Below are 23,519 nucleotides of genomic sequence, written 5' to 3' on the forward strand. Positions count from 1 at the left end.
GAAGAGTAGGTAACCCCTTGAAAATGATTTTACTTAGCCATTTGCAATCCCAGAGAAAGATTGCTTCTATTTAGGACAAGGAGAAATAGTCTGACCTGAATATAGTCTAATTTTTAGTTTTTAGAATAAAATTACCAAATATATGTGTGGAATTGCAGATTTCATGTAGTAAATCCCTAGCTTCATAATATTTATAAGCTTCCTACTTTTTTTATTTTTGGTATTAGGGATGGATTGATAACTTTAATGGACCAAGTGGTCTCTTTATTGCGGTAAGTTAATCTTTTGATTTATTTAATATTCTATATTTTCTTTAGTTTTCTGTATACCTTTATATGTATATATGCACTCTGATTTATGTATCTTAAGGTGTTGTTTTTAATTTTAACAAAGGCAGGGAAAGGAATTCTTCGAACAATGCGTGCTTCCAACAATGCCCTTGCAGATCTTGTTCCTGTAGATGTAGTTGTCAACACGAGTCTTGCGGCAGCCTGGTATTCCGGAGTTAATAGGTATATGAGGTGACAATGTTGCTTGTTAAATATATAGTAACTGAGAAGGGTAAACAGAGCTACTGACGAATATTAATCCCACAATCCTGACATTCCCATATCAATATATAGGGTGTCCCCAAAAATGTATACATTGACTAATTAGGAAGGCAGTGTTCATTAAAATACATTTCATTTTCAAAATTGAACTATCAGCTGTTAAAGTGCATATACATTGTTTTGGGACACCCTGTATATCACTTCCAACTGCAAACATTGGCTTATTACAGGCAATAATAGCAAGTGGTTCTGTCAGCAGTAATTACGAGTTAACATGAACTGTCATGTACTAACTACAGGATAGGCAAGTTAATTAGGTAGTAACAATGAACCCACCCCCAACCGATAATTTTTTTAATCCAAACTAAAGTGTGGTATGAACTTGGCATAAAGAGCTTTAAATTCACAGAGAATGGCTTATATAAATCAAACATGTCACACTAGAGCAGCTTTAATCAACTCATAGAGCCTCCTTTTAAAATGTAGTAGCATTATAGGTAACACCTAAACTTTGAGCTTTTCATTAACTTTTGTTTTCTAATGAATAAACTGTTATTTTTGAAGTCTGTATTTTTTCAAAAAGGGATATGATTATAGGAATAGATGGTTTCTGGTAAAAGGGAATCAGTCCATAATATTTTCAACTAGAGCTTCTGAAAATGGGAAGGAGATAGGAAGAGCTGAGATTATTTGTTGTTGTTTTTTTACATTTATTTTGTTAATCCTCACCAGAGGATATTTGTTCCATTGGAAGAGAGAGGGAAAGACAGAGAGAAACATCAGTCGATCGATTGGTTGCCTCCTTCACGAGCCCCAACCAGAGCCCGGACTGGGGAGGAACCTGAGGTACATGCTCTTGACCAGAATTGAATCCGGGACCCTTTGGTCCGCAGGCCAACACTCTATCCACTGAGCCAAACCGGCTAGGGCATTTTCCTTACATTTAAAAACACTTCTACTCACACAAGGAAGAAAAATATATATAAAAAAAGGTCAGTATTTTTAAAGTAAATAATATTGGTAGGGAAGGGGAAAAAGTTGTAAATCTTTTAAGGATAATTAAAAAATGTAGCAAAGGTACCATCATTTTTTCCTACTTGAAATCATGTAAGATTTAGATTGGACAAGTTTGGCTTCTTTTTGTCTTTCATTGCTTTGATCTTTGTTTTTGCAGACCAAGGAACATCATGGTGTATAATTGCACAACAGGCAGCACTAATCCTTTCCACTGGGGTGAAGTTGGTATGATTTTACTTGTGTTTTTGAAAGTTAGAATAAATCTTAAAGAACTTAAAATATTCTCTGAGTTTTAATGTCAGGATAATCCATGAGACATTAAGGCCACTGAGTTCCAATAAACTGCTGTTATTTAGTCTTACTTTAATTGCCATCTTAAGAATATCTACCAATACTACCTTATTCTTAATAGTGTTTGCCAAATTTAAAAATATCCTGCTGTATAATCCCACCCTGTCCCACCCTTGTCTGACCCTTACTGTTTTTCTGTTGCCATTTGCAGCAGCCCTTATAGGTACCTGTGGCATGGAAACAGCTTTCTTTTTCTATCATGGGCACTCTTGGTGCTGATGTTGCCTGTCCGTAGGCAATAAATAACACTTCCAACTACAAGAGTTGGTATATCTCAGGAAATAGCTAGTGGCCCAAAGAGTAATAAATGAAGGAGTTAGCAAGTAGGATGGGTACATTTTGCCAAAATAATTTCCCTTAATTAATCTATTTAAATTTACAAATTCATAGCAGGTAGTGTGTATGCTTTGTTACTTGCCCTAAAATGGGAATAGTATAACTTTAAAGCCTACTGAAATAGAATAATTTTTAAATTGTTGGTTTATGTTTTAAAATTTAAAGTAAAATATATTTACTGCATTGATTTAGTAATAGGTCTTATTTTACCTTTACTTGAAAAATTTTTGTTTTCCTTGTAAATCAATTTTGATTTTAAAGCAAATCTTTTATGTCCTTTATTCTAAGGTTTTTCTAGGGTATTTTTATTTCAACTTAAAGATTGGCCATTAGAGCACAGAGGGGGGAAAAAAATCTAGGGAGATTTTATTTTTATGATAATTACTTAAAGCTCTTTTAATAATTTTAAAACACTTTAAATATGAGGCTTTTTTTTTGTAATCTCTCATGTCCCAAAGTTCCTTAAAAATTAACTTGAACATTATTTTTTTAGTGAATATCTCAATATACATTTTCATTGAAGTATTAACATAGATGATTATAGATTTGATTGTGTTGACATTGCATAGACTAAAATTATGGCAGAAGTTAATTTGGGTTGTTTTAAGGTGTTGATGTATGTTAATTTGAGCAACTTAATTATTCATAAGCAAAGGATGATGATTTTCCTTTTCTTTTTTAAGTAAGTACTATAATAAGAATCTGAAAAGAGGAACAGAAAGAAAGAAGCTATTGTGAGGTGAAATAGAGAAAGTGAATTGTAAACTGACATCGGTAAAACATTTAAAAGGATTTTTAAGAGTAAATTTTAGCAAAAATTCATCTAAATAAAATTCATAAACAGTGGCAGTTTTAAAACCACTTGAGTTCAACAGTCTAATACTCATATTCTCTTAGCGACTTTAGAGAGTAGAAAAGTTTGTCTTTTAAATGAGTGAACTCTGACATCTTTGGTAAACTATTTTGTTTTGTAAAAAACATGATTTTTTTTTTTCAAAACTTCATTACATGGTTATTATCAAAGCTGTTACACAACTTTTCTTCCTCAGAATACCATGTAATTTCCACTTTCAAGAGGAATCCTCTCGAACAGGCCTTCAGACGGCCCAATGTAAATCTAACCTCCAATCACCTTTTATATCATTACTGGATTGCTGTAAGCCATAAGGCCCCAGCATTCCTGTATGATATCTACCTCAGGATGACTGGAAGAAGCCCAAGGTAATGGTGACTAGCTCTGTCTTATCTGTTCCTCTGACTGTTAAACAACCCTTGCTTACACTAAAATGCCTATTAACTCTGTATTTGTTTATGCTTATAAGGCTTAATGGCCTTTTATGAAAGAGAAGACTTGAATTTAAGACTTTGTCAGAAAAGCAAAGGTAGTGTAATTCACTCTAGTTTATTCTGAAGTTTTGATGATAAGTTATCATGTGCTGAATTCTAGGTCTAACTTAAGGTATTTTTTTCTGAATAACAACATTCAAAATGCTTTGATGCTTATTTTCCCTACAGGATATTATCTAAATCATTTCTTCAAGATGAATCCTTTAAACCAAGTATTCAGGCGCCCCAATATTAAGTTGTATTCCAACAACTTATTGCTTCATTATTGGAAGGGTGTCAGACATACAGTACCTGCATTATTGCACGATCTTGCACTCAGGTTGACAGGTCAGAAACCGTGGTAAGAAGAATAGCAGTAAATACACTATGTATTGGTAAGGTGGTGGAAGCTTGCTGGAGAGACGAAAAGTCGCTAGCATGAGCTTTACCTCTAGAATTACTAACCTGATTAATCACAATCACAATCAGGATGCTAAGACATTTCTTAGAAATTGGGGATATTTGGGAAAACTGGTTTCAGCTTATTGGGCCATTGATCCTCCAAAATCCCATAATGTAGGAAATGTCCAACATCAAGGTTGTCATTGCTATTATAAGCTGAAATTGAGCTCTTCTCCTCTTCCCCTTAAAAAACATAGGGGTAGTTTTATAGGGGTTTAATGTTAAAATGTTTTGCTTTAAGTAGATTGTGCAGTTTTATATGAAAAATGTAGGATGCTTTTAGAAAATTGCTTGAATTATCTCAGCTGCCCATTCAGCTTATAATATGTTAATTACAGTTTTTGACTAATTTCCAGGTTGAGAATATTATATTTTTTTAAGAAGTTAATAACAAATGGAAAACTTTTTTTTTGTTTTCCTCTAGTTGTTACAGCCTTTTTTTTTGCTTTCTTTTCTTTTTTTATTGAAACCCACAAACTTACATAAAGTCCTCCTATCTTTCCCAAAATTATAGTTAAATGTCCCATAAAATAGGTTTTAACTACATTGGCATTACCGGGAGTCTTTGATTATAGAGTTCAGGATTTGAGTATTTATGTATAAAGAAGGTAAGGTTCTGATTCTAGAACTTTCATCAGTTGCTCAAAAAGTAAAAGTGAGGTATCTGCCAGTTATAGTGTATCAGGATCTGAGTTACTTGTAGGGATTTTCTGTTGATTCAGTTGTCCATTATGTTTCTAATTTTATACATTTAATGTGAGAGGTGTTGAACAACTTTAGGTAAAGAAATACTTAATGGAAAAAAGATCCAGTATTTCCAAGATATTTTTAAATTTTCTAGAATGATCTGAAAAATACACTATTTGTCATTGGCAGCATTCTTTGTGGCTAAAAAGTAGATGTAAATTTATGAGTGATGGCAGTGCATGCTTTCTTGATATTAATAAAGTTGTTGCAATATAGAACAGAGAAGTCACTAGATCAACTAGGTCAAAAAAGTAAAATAGGTTAAATATATAACAATGCCTTACAGAAAAAGGGGGCTTAGTAAACTTAAAAATGAGTGAGTAACCAAAGTTTATTAAATAATTTATATTAGATGTTGCTACATAGCAAGTCATATCATTAATAGTGGCTTAAAACGCAGCTGTAATTTAATATTTCTTTCAATTTATTATTTCTCTTAGCTTGTGTTGATAACAGTTGCCTTCTTAACCTACTTCTTGCCCATAAAAGGTTGGAAGTCCCAGGGCAGGGATCAGCTTCTGTAAAGGGCTGTATGGTTCCTGTTGCAACTACTCAACTCTGCTGTTAATTGTAGCCTCCACCTTGCAATTACTCAGTTAGACATTTGCAATTACTCAACTAGATGTCCATAGACAATATACAATTGAATAACCATGAGTGTTCCAATACAACTTTATTTACAGGAACAGGTGGATTTGGCCCCAAGGGTGTTGGTTTGTTAATTGTTGATCCAGAGGCCTCTTTTCATTTTGTACTATCTATGTCCTTTTCAGTGTAAACTGATAATGATTCCTTTTAAGCTTGTGGGTTTCCCATGTATCTGTTTAAAACAATCTCCATTAGACCAAAGCCATACCCACAGATCTCTTTGAGACATGTCCATCTCTGTCTTGGGTGTTCATGAGGTTACTATGGATGGGATAACACCCTTACCTCTTAGATTCTTGTCTCTTAGATCCTTAGATTAGACTCTTAGTTCCTGCCTCTTTAAACAGTAGGGCTTCTATGAGACATTTCTCTAAGATCTGGAATAAGCCTTTTGTTAGAAAGTTTCTATGAGGTATGTTGAACGAACTCAAAAAGAGTCTGGAGGCTTTGGCTAGAAATAAACAGTAAAGACTTATTCAAGGGTTTTAGGGTTTGCAAACCAGAACACATAGCTAGGCAATACCCAGAAATTTTGAAGAAGAAAGAAAAGATTTTATAGTAAAAAGTACATTCTTGAGAAGAATCTGTCCTGCATTCTTAGCCCTAGGATTGGTCCAGGATAGTTATTTGTCAGATGTTGGTTGATCTGGATAATGGATGTCAGGTGGTCTGGATATGTGACTTTTTCAGGGGCTAATTAGAGGGTTGTTTGAAGGTCTGGTTTATGTCAGGTATTGACATACAGAAAATTGATATATATCCAGGCATTGACACAGGACTGAAAAGTTCAAATTATAAGTTCCCAAACTATTTAAAACAAGAATAGAATTGTTTTCTCATTCCTCAACCTTCTTGATTTTAGTAATTTTGAAGCAATTCCATTTTATTTGTTTATTTTTAAAAATATGTTTTTATTGATTTCAGAGAGAGGAAGGGAGAGGGATAGAGAGATAGAAACATCACTGATGAAAAAGAATCATCGCTTGGCTGCCTCCTGCAAGCCCCCCACTGGGGATTGAGCCTGCAACCCGGGCATGTGTTCTGACTGGGAATTGAACTGTAACTTCCTGGTTCATGGGTTGGTACTCAACCACTGAGTATACTAGCTGGGCAATCCATTTTATTTCTTCACTCTATTTTCCTCAGGTACTACCTTAGGTCTTTTTGAGGTATTAACCAAAAGTCTTATGTCTGCATTCTGGATTTGACCCATGCCCAGAAGCCATTTCTGGGCTCTTTCCACCATCTTTCTATGCTGCCTTAAATGCACTTGAATGTTCCGGCTGATGCTCTCAAGAGTATCAACAATGCCAAAAAGAGAGGCAAGCACCAGGTTCTTATTAATCTGTGCTCCAAAGTCATCATCTGATTTCTAACTGTGATGATGAAGCATGTTTATGCTGGTGAATTTGAAGTTATTGATGACCACAGACCTGGGAAAGTTGTGAACTTAACAGGCAGGTTAAAGTAGTGTGGTGTAATCAGCCCCAGTTTTGCTGTCCAACTCTAAGATTTATAAAAATGGCAGAACAATCTGCTTCCATCCCGTCATTTTGGTTTCATTGTACTGACAACCTCAGTAGGTATCATGGACCATCAAGAAGCAAGATGAAAACACACAGGAGGGAAAATCCTGGGATTCTTTTTCTAGTGATGTAATATAAATTTTTCTAGTGATGTAATATAAATACACAAATAAAATGCCTCAATGGAAAAAAACAAAAGAATTCCTGCCTGGCATTTTATTTATTTTTTAAAAACATATTATTTATTGATTTGAGAGAGAAAGAGAAACATCAATTTGTTGTTCCACTTATTTATGCATTCATTGGTTGCTTCTTGCTGTGCCCTGACTAGAGATTGAACCTGCAAACTTGGCATATTGGAATGACGCTCCAACAAGCTGAGCTACCCAGCCAAGGCTGGCTGGTATTTTCATTTCCTCTAAATACCACTTAAACAAATAGTTCAGTTTTTAAATATCACCTTTGTCCTCTTTGAGGAAATCTTGGCTAGATCAAGTTAGGTACAGTTTCTATTTTTCATATTACCACAGGCAACAGTTTTGTTCTTCCATCTCCCAACAATATTTTTGTCCCTTCAAGGCCTCAAACAGCAGGTTCATTTAAGCCCTTTAAGGCTTCCACTAAAATTCTTTTCTTGATCCTTTCAGGTTTCACCATGGTCTCCTCAAGAGCCTTTTAGATTTTACCACTTGCTCCTAAAGCCAATGCATGTTTTAGATTTTTATTATAGCAGCCCCACTATCCTAGTACTAAGATCTGTTCCTTTTATCTGTGCTGCATTATGAATCACCTCAAACTTAGTCTCTTATGATTTCCCTGGGTCAGGAATTCTAGAAGGGTTTGGCTTTGTGTTTCTGTCCCAGAGTCTTTCCAGTGTTTGTAGTCATATAGGAACGAGCAGGTACACTGGAGGGAGTGGTAAAGGAGAGAAAGGGTACAGAGCAACTATGGTGGCCCGGCATCTTTCTCTCTTCATGTAGTCTCAGAGCCTCTCCATGTGGTCTCTCCACTTGGACTAGTTTGGGTTTCCTCACATCATGGCAGCCTCTAGGGGAGTTGGACAGCACATGGCAACTGAAGGCTTCAAGGGTGAGTATTCCAGCAAGCAAGGCTTAGAAAGCTTCTTCACCTTTTCTTACTACTCTTGGAAATCACACTGTTTCATTTCCACCTCATTCTGTTAGGTGTAAGTTACCTTCACCTCTTGATGGGAAGATAGTCAAGGTTATTATAGGTGAGCATGGAGGATGGGAGATAATATTATAGCTACCTTTGGAAATTAAAATCTGCTACAAATAGGAAACATCAAAGGAAGAACCTTGAGGTTTGCCCTGTGTGAGGCTTTCAAATCAGGAATTATCCTTGACCTCTGGGAGCTTATAGTCTAAAAGCAAAAAGAGACTTAAAGACTTTTTAGTTAGGCGATTTTATTAATGTTAAATACAGTCTTATAGTTTATATTATTTAATTTGTTCAGATGTATACTGAGCAAGGCACTGAGCTTTATATCTTATATTGGGGCCTTACTATTCCTACATTAATGTCAATCATATCATTAATGGTGTCCATTATACTCATTTACATTAATCTGAGTGTCAGCTAGATAAGTATAATTTAGACATGCATCATAAGAATCCTGGTTAATACTCTGTAGGGACTAGGATGTATGATATTACATGTAGAAGTTGTATAGATTATTCACTCTAGCTCTTGAAATGTAGCTATTTTATCACTGCTCAAAATGACATTTTAAAAAAGTGGTTCCATAGTCTTATTTTTGGGGTTATTTAGCTTAACTCTTTAGCTTAACTTCAATGAGCTTAATATTTTTTAATCTGAGGACAGTTTTGCCCCCCTCGGACATTTGACAATATGTGGAGATGTTTTCAGTTATCACAACTCCAGGGGGAGGTAGTGGAGACCAGGGATGCTGCCAACCATCTTAGAATGCACAGGACAGCCCCCACCAAGAAGAATTATCTGGCACAAAATGTCTAGCCCTGGACTAGATGACCATTAAGATCTTGTTGTACTCTAAAGGATTGTGATTGATTAATTTTTGCTGGTTGTTATAATAAAGAATAAACAAATACTCAGAATATATAGGACAATATAGTGCCAGGCATTTGCCCTTAGGTCATGTTTAACCCAAGAGTGATGGTGCAAAGTTGTGTGTTTTTTTAATCTGCCATAAGTTTGATAAATAATAGTCCATGAACCTTACAAATTTATGGCCTTTCAAATTTCCTTTTTCCACTCCAATTTTTTATTGTAATTACTTTTTAATGGCTGAATCAGTGATTGGTTTTAGGGTAATTCTGTCATTTGAATGAATGTGAAGACTAGGTGAGAATTGTCAGTGAAAAGAGGTTAGGAAGAAAAACTTTTTAATAAGCTGTATGTTGGAAAACCACATTAACCAAATATGTTTATGTATGTGATTCAAATATACTATACTGGCTTGGTAGTCAATATTGATTTAATTACAAAATTTTTATATCTTTTTTGTTGTTTTTTAGAAAATTGTATAATCTCTTATCTAAAAGCAGTATGTCTTCTTTTTTTCCACCAAGTACTGTCTATCTTTAGGAACTATTTTTGTCCAAATACAGCCTTTGAGGCTCACTAATTCTTTTCATGTTTAATGGAGGTTTTGTAATTGCTTTCTTGCATGAACTAAAGTTTTTCTTTACATAGTCCATGCTACCTCATTTTTTTTTTTCAATATTCTGGATTCAGGATATCTTTCTAAATGTATTAAATGTGTCATCAGAATTGCTTAGCTAATTATGTTACTGTTTTGATTCCTTCCTGCCTCCTCATTTCTAATGTTCTAATTTCCCCTTATTTCTAAAGTTCCTGATTTTGGGACTCTAAATTACATAAAATGCTAAGCCTTATTGTGGGGCTATAAGTTGGTTTTTTTTTTTTTTTTTTGGTATTTCTTCACAAATTATTTTTCTATTTATCAGAGGTTAGGAATTTTTGGTGTGTGTTTTGTTTTGAAAAGTTCTTTCTTCCCTACTTATCATTGGTAATTACTGTATAGATGTTACTATTTGGGTTAATGTTATGATATCAATGACTTATAGTAAGCCATGATATTTAAAATGACAGATTTAATGATTAGGGCCCCTTGCCCTTTTAAAAAGAAACAAACAAAACAGTATCTAACTTCCTTATTTCTATAAGGATGGATCTTGGGGATTTGGGAAGGTGAGTAAATATTTCAGAAAGTTTTCAGCATGAGTCATTGATTTCATGGCACAGCAAAATGATCAAGAATGGTATTTGTCAGTGTTAAAGAGAAAGTTATTTAAAGATCTTTACACAGAAAGTTGACTAAATGGTAAACGAATATTTCTGTATAATGTAATATAGAATGTTATGAATTCACAGGAAATCTTAGTAAAATGTGGAACAAAAGGAACAAAAAGCAAGGGAATTCTAATTGAATCCATTATTATTTAGTATTATATGTAGAAAATTTGACCTTAAAGCATTGTATTTCCTTTGAAAATTAATTTCATGTATCAACAGAACTTTAGGTAGTATTAAATTCATTTGCTGCTGCTTAAAATTTGTTCTTTTACATTTTGGATTTATGGAATAATCTTCCAAGATGCAGAAATATTCTTATTGCCTGCTGGTTGGTACACTTACTGTTAATGTCTCAGTTTACAAACTGGTGCCATGGGTGGTGATAAGATTTTTTTTTTTCTAATCTATGCAGAATATGAATCTGTCATTTTCTTATAATACAGGATGATGAAAGCAATAACTCGTCTTCACAAAGCTATGATGTTTCTTGAGTATTTCACAAGTAATTCTTGGGTTTGGAATACTGACAACGTCAATATGTTAATGAATCAACTAAATCCTGAAGATAAAAAGGCAAGTATTTTCTGTTTTATATTAGAAAATAAGTAGCTTACTAATTAGATAGCCATCAGCAACCTGAGAAATAATTGGATATTTTTCACAATCATTATGCAACAAGAAAGTCATTGATCTATTTATAGTCTCATTAAAAGCTTCAATCATAATTGTTGGTGATGAAATAAAATTGCTCTACCTTAGAATTTATAAAGTATTTGGATGTGGCAGTATGATTTGGATTTACAGTATAATTGAAATGTTCATTCTTTTTTTTTTTCTTTTAATGTCAGGTTGAAAGAGAACTTTAGCTTCTTTATGCATCCCCCCCAAAAAAACACTTTGTTTTCTTTAAATTTTGAGAAAAACCTTCCCTCAGAAATTGTTTTTCACATACTCTTTTACTTTTTATCATTCCACATTTCTTCCTCTCTCTGTTAATTTGAAACTTTAACTCTTCATGTGTATTCTTTTTGAGGTTACCCTAGATATTTTAAGGTGTATATCTAACAAAGTTTAAATTAAGCTATTTCTATAGTCTCTTGCTTAGTGAGTATATTCAGGACCTTATTAAAATGTTTTATCTGAGATCTTTCAGCTTCCTTTCTCTTCCACTTCTTCAAACATTTTTTAAAAAATGCCTTATTTAACCCAGCATATTCAAAACAATATATAATTTGAACAAAAATTTAAAGATTACTTAAAATTTTTAAGTTATATAAAGGATAGTTTACTTTATATTTTTCATACTGAGCCTTCAAAAGCCAGTGTGTGTTTTACACTTCACAGCAATTTGGGCTAGCCATATTTCACATGTCCATGAGGTGCATGTGGCTTCTTGTGGCTACCATATTGGATAGTTGTAGGTTTAGTCCATTCTGCTGGTTCGGCATGACAGGTTCTCAAGTGTGCTGTCTCTCTGCTCACTTCTGTGTGTGTTGGGTTTACTTCTTTTTCACCCTTGCTCTGAGGATACAGCTTTTTGGATTCTTACATTTTTGTAGGAATATTCTATAAGACTTCTTAATTTATGGGGCCATAGGCTTTAGAGCCAGTCTTCTTCCCTTCAGAGCAGAAGGTCTAAGTCAGTAGGGTTTGCACATCTCCTCAAGTTGAAAGATTTATGGCTTCTGCTAATTCCATACTCAGCACTCCCCCCACCCTTGCCTTCACACCTTACACTATACATTCCAATGCACAACGTATACTGCTGAATGGATGATTAGAAAATGAGCACTCAGGTGAAGAAATAGAAATTACCCCCAGAAGATTCCTCTTATAATCCCTCCCAATCACTACCTCCTCTCTCCTAATCTACTGTGAATTTTTAGACTGTTAGTTTTATACATTTTTGACTTTACACAAATTATGTCATACTAGAGGCCCGGTGCACGAAATTCGTGCACAGAGGTGGAGGGGGGTTCCTCAGCCTGGTCTGTACCCTGTCCAATCCAGGATCCCTTGGGGGATGTCTGACTGGCTCTTGCAATCTGGGACCGCTGGCTCCTAACCACTCACCTGCCTGCTTGCCTGATCGCCTCTAACCCCTCTGCCTGCCTGCTTGATTGCCCCTAACCACCTCAGCCTGCCTGCTTGATCATCCTTAACTGCTCCCGGGACCCAGGATTCCCTCCTCCGGCCAGTTGCAGGCACCTGGGACCCAGGCTTCCCTTTGTCTGGCCCGCCACAGAACCCGGGCCAGCTTCACCTGGGCCTGCTGCAGCTGCAGGGGACTGTGGGCAGGTGGCTTGTCTCTCTTCCGGGCCACAGGCGCAGCCACTAGTGCCCGGGATCAAGGGGCAGGTAGCTTGTCCCTTTTCTGGGCCACAGCCTGGCTGGTCTCAATTCCTCTCTTACGAGCTCATTTGTGCCTGGCTGGTCCCCATTCCTTTCGCCCCAGTGTTGAGTGTCTGAGCTGTTAAGGCGTGAGGGCGTGATGACCATTTGCATATTAGCTTTTTATTATATAGGATAATATTTTTTTTCATTCTTTTGTTGATAGACATTTGAGTTATTTTCAGTTTTTGGTTACTGGGAGTAATGCTTCTATGAACCACATGTACACATTTGTGTAGGATATATATCTAGCTGATTCAAAGGGTTTTCATATGATTCATATGTTCAATTTAGTAGATAATGCCAAACAGTTTTCCAAAGTGGTTGTATTAATTTACCTCCCAAGTGACAGTTATGAGAATTCCTATTAATCCACATCTTCCCCAACATTTGGCATTTAAAATCTTAATTTTAGCTACTTTGGTGGTGTGTCGTGGTATCTCAATGCATTTCATATTGCATAAAAAGCTTATGTAGACATACCAAAAATGTCAATAATCCTATTGAGAAATGGGCTAGAGAGATGAACAGTTTATAGAAAAAATAATTCTTAAATTATTTTTAACCATATGAAAAGATAACCTCACTCATAAAAATGAAAGTACAAATTAAAACTAGACTGAGATATTTACTCCTTAGGAGATTTGCAAAAAAATGCAAACTGTCAACATACTCTGGTGAGGCCTTGGGCAAATGAGCGTTTTCCTACATTGCTGTTAGAAATGTATATCTTTTTCCATCCTTTTATTTTCAACTTTTCTGTATTCTTATCTCTCAGTTATTTCTCTTATAAATAGCTGATGGATTTTTTTTTTAGTCTGACAATTTTTTACCTTTAATTGGAAGATTTAATCCATAATGTAATCTCTGGTAATTTTGAATTTAAATCTGACTCAGTGCTTACAATTTGTCCCACCTGTTTTAAGTTTTTTTGCTTTCTTTGAGGTTATTTTTACAGTTGTGTATTTTCCCATCTGTATTAGTAACATACAAATATATTAACTTTTATGCTGTTTTCATAGGTTACTAGAGATTACTGCATCCTTTCCTAATTTATCAATGTCTAATACAATGTTGATAATTCCAGCTTTTCTTGGAAAATGGGAGGACTAACACCTATCTGCTATTGCTTTTACATATATTAATTCTGTATGTGTTATATGCCTCATAACCATTATTATTATTGTAGCCTATGCAATAAGTATTCATTATTCTCATTGCAGTCTATGCAATAAGTATTCATGTATAGATTTATCAGCATAATTGTTTTTTTCTTTCTTTTTCTTTTTCCATCTCAAATGTCAATCTGGAATCATTTTCATTATGCCTAAAGAATGCCTTTCAGTATAATTTTTCTAGTGTGGGTTGTCCAAGGATGTCAGATTGTCTCAGTTTTTATTCTTCTAGGAACATCTTTACTTTTCAAAGATATTTGTGCTGGTGTGGAATTCTGTGTCAGCAGTTTTCTTTGAGCACTTGGAAAACATAGTTTTGGCTTCCCATTTTCTTTTGAGAAATCAACTGTTTTTCTCTCTTACTTTCAGCAGTTTTACTCTGACATGCTTAGATGTGTGTCTGTGTGTGTGTGTATGTGTGTGCATATAGTATATTGTAAGTTTTGAATCTGTGCCTTGATGTCTCATTATTTTTTTGAAAATTTCTAGCCAGTCTTTAGTTCCATCCTTTTTCACTCTTCTGTGGGAATCTAATTACATTTTTGTACCAATTTATGGTAGCTTTCTTTCTTTTTTTTTTTTTTTTTGGGGGGGGGGGTCCTAGAACTTACTGTGTTCAAATAAGTGATGATATATAGTGAATAGTCTGTTTATCCAAATGTATGGAGCACTGAGTAGTGCATGGCCCTCTCATTTTGTTATGAAATGTCATTTTTATAAGGCTTTTTATTCTAGACTAGAGGCCTGGTGCACGAAATTCTTGCACGGGGGGGGGGTATCCCTCAGCCCAGCCTGCACCCTCTCCAATCTGGGACCCCTCAAGGGATGTCCGACTGCCCGTTTAAGCCCGATCCCAGTGGGATCGGGCCTAAACGGGCAGTCGGACATCCCTCTCACAATCCAGGACTGCTGGCTCCCAACTGCTCGCCTGCCTGCCTTCCTGATTGCCCCTAACTGCTTCTGCCTGCCAGCCTGATCACCCCTTAACCACTCCCCTGCCAGCTTCATTGATGCCTAACTGCTCCCCTGCCAGCCTGTTTACCCCTAACTGCCTTCCCCTGCAGGCCTGGTCATCCCTAACTGCCCTCCCCTGCATGCCTGGGTCCCCCCCCAACTGCCCTTCCCTGCTGGCCTGATTGCCCACAACTGCCCTCCCTTGCAGGCCTGGTCCCTCCCAACTGCCCTCCCCTGCTGGCCTGATTGCCCACAACTGCCCTCCCTTGCAGGCCTGGTTCCTCCCAACTGCCCTCCCCTACTGGCCATCTTGTGGTGGCCATCTTGTGTCCACATGGGGGCAGGATCTTTGACCACATGGGGGCAACCATCTTGGGGGTTGGAGTGATGGTTAATCTGCATATTACTCTTTTATTAGATAGGATAGAGGTCTGGTGCATGGGTGGGGGCCAGCTGGTTTGCCCTGAAAGGTGTCCCGGATGGGGGTGGGGGTTCCCTTGGGGTGTGGGGTGGCCTGGGCGAGGGGCCTGTGGTGGTTTGCAGGCCGGCTACGCCCCCCGGCGACACAAGCAGAGGCCCTGGGATCTGGGATTTATTTATCTTCTATAATTGAAACTTTGTAGCCTGGAGTGGAGCCAAGCCTTCTGCTCGCTCCATGGCAGCAGCCATTTCTTTTGGGATTTATGTATCTTCTATAATTGAAACTTTGTAGCCTTAAGCAGAGGCGAAAGCAGGCCAGGGCTGCAGAAGCTTGGCTTCCTCCATCGCCGGGGGAAACCCTAGCCTCCTGCTCTCTCCAGCTCAGTGGCTGCCGCCATTTCTGTTGGGCTTTATTTATCTTCTATAATTGAAACTTTGTAGCCTGGAGTGGAGGCCTGGGCCAGCAAGGGCAGGCGGGAAGCTTGGCTTCCTCCTTTTCCAGGGAAACCCAAGCCTCCCTCCTGCTCTCTGTGGCTGCAGCCATCTTGGTTGGGTTTATTTGCATATTCCCTCCTGATTGGCTGGTGGGCGTGGCTTGTGGGTATAGCAGAGGTACGGTTAATTTGCATATTACTCTTTTATTAGATAGGATTTGCCTACCCTTTTCATCAAGATGGCCAAATTACTGTTGTTTAAATTCCTAAACCAGTTTTCATAACATTCTTTCTCCTGATGTCAATAATATTCTCTAAGAAAATTAATCTGTATGGTATGCAGGATATTCAAGAAGAGAGACGCTGTAGATACAAACTGGAAACAAATACATAAATATATGTATAAATATATGTGAGGAATACATAAATCTATTTGGATAATGGGATTTTTTCTTTTTTGGGGTGGGGGGATGTTGCAGGCATCTCCTCACACTTCATATACTCTTTAAATGCTAGCCTGAATTTTCAGATTATTGTCTCAAATGTTTCTGTGTTTAACGGAAGGTATAGAATAGGAATAAGAACTTTTTGTGAATAGCAGTAAGATTTTAAAAGTTAATACAGTAAGCATTTTATAATCATGTCATTTGGAATTAGCCTTTAGAAAAACTATGAATTTTGGACTAGTTGTGAAAAAAATTAAGAAAGTAACCAGTAATTTTTTTGTTTATGTAGACCTTTAATATTGATGTAAGGCAGTTACATTGGGCAGAGTACATAGAGAATTACTGCATGGGCACTAAGAAATACGTTTTGAATGAAGAAATGTCTGGCCTCCCTGCAGCTAGAAAACATCTGAACAAGTAAGGTTTACATGGGTTTGATTTCCTTTTGTCTTCCTTCTTACAGTGGTGTGTTTTTTGTTTTTGTTTTTTTACAAGCTGGTATATTGAATGAAAGATTGCTAATAATCTATCGTATTTAGGAAAAGTTCTTACCTTTGGACTGGAACTTTGGTAGTATTGATTTAGCCAAATATTGTTTAAACTTGATATCTTTGTCAATTTATACTCTTCCTGAGCACTATGTGCAGGTGTAATTTAGTTGTTTTTGTTTGTTTGTTTGTTTAATATATTTTTATTGATTTCAGAGAGAGAGATAGAAACATCAATGATGAGAGAGAATCATTGATTGGCTGCCTCCTGCATGCCTCCCACTGGGGATCAAGCCCGCAACCTGGGCATGTGCCCTTGGCTGGAATCGAACCCAGCACCCTTGAGGTCACAGGCTGACACTCTGTTCACTAAGCCAAACTGGCTAGGGCTGGTGTAATTTAGTTTTAAAAATCGCTGTTATATTTCATTATATTGCTATTGAAGAAGTAAAGATATTAGGAGAAAATAAAAATATAAACTGGAGGTTATTTATTTATTTAATGTTTTTTTTTTCGCCCTACTCTATCTTTGGAAGAGGAAAATAGATATACTAATACATCATTTAACATGGAATTTTTGTTTGTTTATAAAAAAGCTATAATTATTCCCCTTAGTCTTCTATAAAGTAATACATACAGAGTGTTTAAAAAACCATACACACAGAAAATAGAAGAGGAAAAATCACTGTTAATCCATCATTCAGAAATGCAGTTAAAATTTTAATAGCAATCTATTTTATTGGTAGTTCAGTGAATAACTTCTTTTTATATAAAATGATTTTAGAGAGAGAATGGAAGAGTGGGGGGAGAAAGAAACATCAATTTGTTATTCCACTTATTTATGCCTTCATTGGTTGATTCTTGTGTGTACCCTGACCGGGGATAGAACCTGAAACCTTGCCGAATCAGGATGACACTCTAATCAACTGAGCTACCTGGCCAGGGCCTAATTAATAGAATTTTTCTAACAGTTTTCAAGATTTTCACATTATTCTTCTTGTGCTTCCAACTCTAGGAGGCTTTGTAGGGCAGTTAGTTCTATAGATGAGGAAATGAGGTTTAGGGAAGTTGAGTTTGCCTAGGTCATATTGTATTAAGTGGCAGAACAAACCATGACCTTTTGACATGTAATTCAAAGCTCTTGTCTATACCAATTGTTCATGCATTGTAGTCCTATTTTACCCTGCCTGTTGAAGTTAATGGACTGTATGTAACATTACTGCATATCTAAAGATTTGCATTCCTTTCTAACACCATTAAAAAGCATATGAAGTGTTTTAAAACAAGAGTAAAATAATGTACATGTTACTTTGAGAATGGCAAGTCTTCCTATCCAGAGCTAGTACCATGTTTCATTCATGAATGAGTTCTTGGTCTTTGGTCATGTGACTATCATCTATAATGGAAGGAGTAAATTCAGTTTCCTGACAACTTGTAAGCAGCTAAAGATGTCACAAAATGTTTATTTTGTCTGTAGGATGATGTATGTAATGTACAAACCTTTTTAGTTTAAGAAGGAAAAAGTGCCAAACACATAAGGGACATGTCCGTTTTATCTCCAGTGTACTTGCTGCCTAGCGCAGTACTGGGCACACAAAAGGATGCTCAGTACCTGCTGAGTGAATAACTTTGCATCCCAAAAATACTGTTATAAAAAAAGCTTTGTGTTATTCGTTGTTAATAGAGTTTGATAGACTGCAGTCAGGTGACTTGTGCTAACTTTCTAACTTAAGGACTTTTAATTAGTTTTTAAATAAATTTCAAATTAATATGGATTTAAGTTTTATGTTAAAAACTGAGTATTGACTATGTGCCATCCAGCAATATTTTATTCTAGAAAATATGATCTAATAGGTCTCTTGATTTGTTTTCAGGTTGAGGAACATACGTTATGGTTTCAATACGATCCTTGTGATCCTGATCTGGCGCATTTTTATTGCAAGATCACAAATGGCAAGAAACATCTGGTACTTTGTGGTTAGTTTGTGTTATAAGTTTCTGTCATACTTCCGAGCATCCAGCACTATGAGATACTGAAGACAAGAATTTAGCATTAGAACATCTATGCATATGTGGTGGTCTAAATGCACAAATGTAAAATGTACTTAAGTCATCTCACCTTTTGTCAAGATATTAAATCATCTTAGATCGGAGTGTGGAGTAAATTATGGTACATTTTATGTAACATTTTAATGTTTATGCTCATAAAAATCTAATGAACACACTGTGGTATGCTAGCTCAAATCTGCAATAGCCACCAAAACCATGACGTAATATTTTGATCCCTTGGGAAAAGGGGTGGGGTGAGGGTAGGAGGGGGGATATGGGAACACTGACCAGTATAACTGTGCAATTCTGGAACATATTAATTAAAATATGCCTTAACATACAGTGAATTCTAATTTTAATATTTAGTGCAATGGAAAGCATTTATTTGGACAGGAACATTAGCTAAGTTGGTAGATATTTGATTCTTCAGTGTTTGATTTTTTCATCAGTTGAAGTTTTGTTAAAATTATAGCCAACTTATTTTCACATTATCCTGTAAGTTATTGAGTCTCAGACATGAAAGACATGTTCTCATTTTTCTTTCTCTGATTAGAGGTCTGATGCATATCATTTTCCTATAAGCAATCAGTTGCTTTCATAATCAGACGGCTATATATTCTAAAGATCCTACTGGATCTAAATGGGTTTGAAAATCCATATCAATATATGCTATGTGTTGTTCGAATGAAAATTAAAATGAATTAAATAAGACTATTAGCATCAAAAAATAAGAATACATTTTTTCTTGTCTACATAATGGCCAAATAGAAATCAATCCTGTGAGATGTTCATGTTTTGAAGCTGGAAGATTTCTTGAGACTTTGGCAAATGGGGGCTGGTGGGGTTGGGGAGGGATTCACCATACTTGTGCTCTCCTCCCTTTATAAATGTTTTTAATGAGACTTTAAAAAGGCTTATGCTGTCTTTCCAATGAAAACTGAACGTGCATTATTATGGAAAAATTTATTTGCAGGTAGATATAACATTAAGAAAATATTCTCACATGTGTGTAAACACATACTAACTTTTGACCTTGAGAACTGAATTCCTTCAGAAAAATAAAATAATGCATAAAATAATGTGTATCAAATTAAATAAAGGACTTTATTTACTTACCACATAAAGTAGCAAACTATTGAATGAGTTTGAAGATACCATTTATTTTTTCTGCATGTGGTTTTAGCTTTAGAAAGAAATGCACTATAGAAACAAGTAATAGCAAGAAAATTAATGTATATTTTAATGATACATTATAATTCCCTTTAAACCTTAATAGTAGTTAACTCTCCTTTCATTGAGCAAATTGATCAGCATAACATGTTTTAATTTAGCTGATCAAGTTGTACTATATTTAAATCATCAACAGTATATCTTGAATATGTTTAATGAGGTCAGTTCATAATACAAAAAGTTACATAGAACTTTACATCTTAATTTTCTTTGTCAGTTTAAATGCAATGTATAAGAATTTTATTTTGTTATTGTGAAAAAATGAAATGTAAAGGAAATCACCTTCTCCCATGCAGGTGTGTAATCTTGAAAAGAAAAATGCTTCCATGTTGAAGCCACATTTTCTGTAGTAAAACTTTAAAAAATTATTTTAAAAGAAATATGTATGTAAATATATATGTGTGTGTGTTCTTTGGAATGACACTGAAGTCTCTGGTCTAGGACCATACCTTGTATAAGGTGTGAGAGACCATAACAGTGTCTAAAGATGGAGTAAATGACGATGCCTTTGATTTAAAGTGGCCCACATAATCGACTATAGGTGCTCTGTACATTGAGAGCTCCATCTCTTCAAGTGTGTTTGCCTAGTGTGTTGAGAACATGCTCACATTTGTATGATTTTTTACACTTTTGCCAAATATACTGAGAATCAGATGAATTGTCTTTGTATCTTGAAAAAGATTCAGGTACAATTTCAGCAGGCATGTGAAATACGTATGGGCTGTATGCCTTTGGAACTATGTCGTTGTTCTTATAATTTCACTTAAAGAAATGCTATCTGGGACGGTGCTAAGGCCACTGCATTAATTTTGTGTGTTCATTTAACAGAATTTGTTGTCAAAAGAAAGCTAATGAATAAATTAACATGTTATTCTAGAACTTAAAGTTCTAAAATTAGTATAAAGAGCACATGGATTGTTGATCCCCACTAACTAGACTTCAAGCTTAACTCGAACTTAAAGATTTGGGGAATCATTTATATTTGTCATTTGCTAGAAATGGTTTTTAGTTCTGTTTGATTATATTTTCTATACAAACTTAGTTTTTAACAGGATAGCCTAATAAATTAAATAAATTTAATATTTCATTTAACTCGGTAAAGCTCTATTGCAAAACATTTGTTTTTCTCTTCCTATTCAGTCTTGAGCCTATAATTGTGTCATATGCATTTGTTATTTGTGACTATATTTAGATTTGACTTGGCAACATTAATATGACCTAAAACCCAACACAGAGAAGCATGGCAATATGTTCTTTGACTTAAGGATGGTATAAAATAAACATTCTTTGAATCTGTGTAATAAAGCATGGAAGCAGGGAGGAAAAAATCTTATTTCTCCCCCTTTTTTTTGTGTTTGTCTATAGGAGCTGGTTCAGGGTTTTTTGCTTTTTTGTTTTAAATGTAAATTGATAATCTTCTATACAAAGTAAATAGAAGCATTATTGGTGCCTTTGTTTATAAACCAGAAAGTAATAAATGAATCCCTATATTTCCATTATAGTATTTATTGTATTTTTACAATAATTATCTTGGAAATTACCAGTGAGATACTGTGGTTAGGCTTACAGGACACATCCTCACTTATACTTCTTACCTCTTTTTGGGTGTACTTATTACTTCTTATATCCTAATTTTACTTATGCCCACGTTTCTTAGCATGTTAGAGGAAGCAGATAGTCGGGATGAATACATTTTGTTAAAGTATTATTTTTATGTATTTGCTGAGATGAAATTAAAACAAAAGCAGTATGAGAAGATTGCCAGGGTGTCGTTAGGTTCCAGCTACTCTCCTCCACATTGAATATCAATTTAATAGAGACTGTATAAAGGATAGCATCAGGCTGGAGTCAGGCGAGTGCAGATGGCCAAGCATGCTCTTTGTAGCTGACTCCAAACCTGACTTAAAACCATTAGCACTGACTTGCTCGTTTTTGAGAAAAACTCTCTAACTTTGCATGAGAAACTAGAGAAAGGAATGTGTGCTGCATAACTTGATATAGAAATGAGTTAATTAGTCTCTGGTAAAAGAAATATAAAATATTTTCTTATTGAATTAATATTTTTATCTCTAAGCATTTTCTAGTCTTAGAATGAATTTGTCTTTTTTAAAATACATCTCTGCTACCCTTAAGATTCCTAAACAAATCACCTTTGTCAATTGAGCATAGTTGTGCAAAATTGTTAAATACTTCCTTTGTTTTTTCTTAATTAAAGAAAAATTTGAGTAATATTAATTAAGTTTGATGTGCTCCTTTGCAAATTGATGGCTCTCAATTACATTTATATAGAAAGACAAAGTGATAAGTATGAGTTTAGTATGTTTACTATATGCTCAAACTCAAATGAAGAAGACTATAAATGTCTCCCTATTTTTTGGTCACAGATCACAGCAATACCTATAATCTTACACAAGATAAGAGAAGGGTGGAGATTCCCCCCCTTCCCTGTCCTCACCTGCTTTTTTGGTTTCAATTTTGAACAAACACCTGAACCTAAATATACAGATGAATGAAAACTAGAGGCCCGGTGCATGAAATTCATGCATGGGTGCGGTCCCTAGGCCTGGCTGGCAATCAGAGCTCGAGCATCTGTCGTGGAAGGGCAGGTCCCAGCTGAACTCTGGGCCCTGGGCAGCACCTTGGTCCCCGGGCCCCCACACACCCCCCTCTGCCTAAGTCACAGCACCTGAGTCCCCACGCGGAGATGCGGTAAGTGCAGTTGGACACTGCGGGCCGGGGTGCAGCATGGGCCTCTGGGCCACCCAGTGGCACCGCATAGAAGCCAGGCAGGGAGTGCTCTCTCCCAGCCAGCCTCGCAGACCAGCTCCTGCATGAACCCACAGGGAGCCCAACCAGCCCCTGTAGTCCCGGCGGCTGTGGCCTGGCTCACCCAGAAGAGGCTGTGTGGGTGCCGGCCCGGCACCTGAGCACAGTTGCGCGAGCCCTGGTGTCCCGGGATAGGGTAGCAGAGGGAGTGAGAGTGAGCTCAGCAGACACCCCCCATTCTCACCGCGCCTCCATTCCCATCACCCCCGCCCCCAGATAGCCAGCGAGAGATCGCAGTGCGTCACCAATGCCCGTCATGTTCCATGCCGCCCCCTGGTGGTCAGGGCACCTCAGCGAGCAGTCGAACTGGTCTCCTGGTCAAACGACCGCCCAAGGGGACAATTTGTATATTAGGCTTTTATTATATAGGATAATTGTCCCAGGATATTGTGTATTTATTTCATCAATACTTAATTGTTTGACATTTAATACCTTACTTTCTGCTTTATGTTACATCTTTCACAGGTTCCTGTCATTTCTCCCTACTTGGTTTTTGGTTTCTTTTTTGTTTGTTTTTTAATCCTCACCTGAGGATATTTTTTTCCATTGAGTTTTAGAGTGGAAGGGAGAGGAAGAGACAGAGAGAAACACTGATGTGTGAGAGAGAGATCGATTGGTTGCCTCCTGCATGCCCCCGAGCCTGCAACCAAGGTACATGCCCTTGACCGGAATCGAACCCGGGACCCTTCAGTCCTCAGGCGGATGCTCTATCCACTGAGCCAGACCAGCTAGGGCAGTTGTTGGTTTCCTGAGAGAAAAACCAGCCTTGTACCTTGTACATTGTAGAAATAACACTGGTAAACATTTGTTTATCACTTTGT

The 23,519-nt window shown here is 36.4% G+C and overlaps 1 protein-coding gene and 1 pseudogene across 4 annotated transcripts in view; both read left to right on the plus strand.

Annotated features, from left to right (window-relative positions):
• The window catches only part of FAR1 (fatty acyl-CoA reductase 1), a 62,386-nt gene extending 40,279 nt beyond the window's left edge, over window positions 1–22,107 (plus strand). For all 3 annotated transcript variants that reach the window (XM_080641067.1, XM_080641066.1, XM_080641068.1), the window contains 7 exons: window positions 228–272; window positions 394–512; window positions 1,726–1,793; window positions 3,305–3,476; window positions 10,729–10,858; window positions 16,395–16,522; window positions 18,468–22,107. In XM_080641067.1, coding sequence (XP_080497193.1) covers window positions 228–272; window positions 394–512; window positions 1,726–1,793; window positions 3,305–3,476; window positions 10,729–10,858; window positions 16,395–16,522; window positions 18,468–18,630 — 825 coding nt within the window. In that variant the 3' untranslated portion in view covers window positions 18,631–22,107. The remainder of the gene's footprint in view (window positions 1–227; window positions 273–393; window positions 513–1,725; window positions 1,794–3,304; window positions 3,477–10,728; window positions 10,859–16,394; window positions 16,523–18,467) is intronic.
• Window positions 6,562–7,089, plus strand: LOC308233963 (small ribosomal subunit protein uS8-like; annotated as a pseudogene). Its single transcript has one exon. The product of its transcript is annotated as a small ribosomal subunit protein uS8-like (transcript).
• Window positions 22,108–23,519: the final 1,412 nt, after the last annotated feature.

Source organism: Plecotus auritus, assembly GCF_963455305.1.
Source record: "Plecotus auritus genome assembly, chromosome: 9".
NCBI lineage: Eukaryota > Metazoa > Chordata > Mammalia > Chiroptera > Vespertilionidae > Plecotus > Plecotus auritus.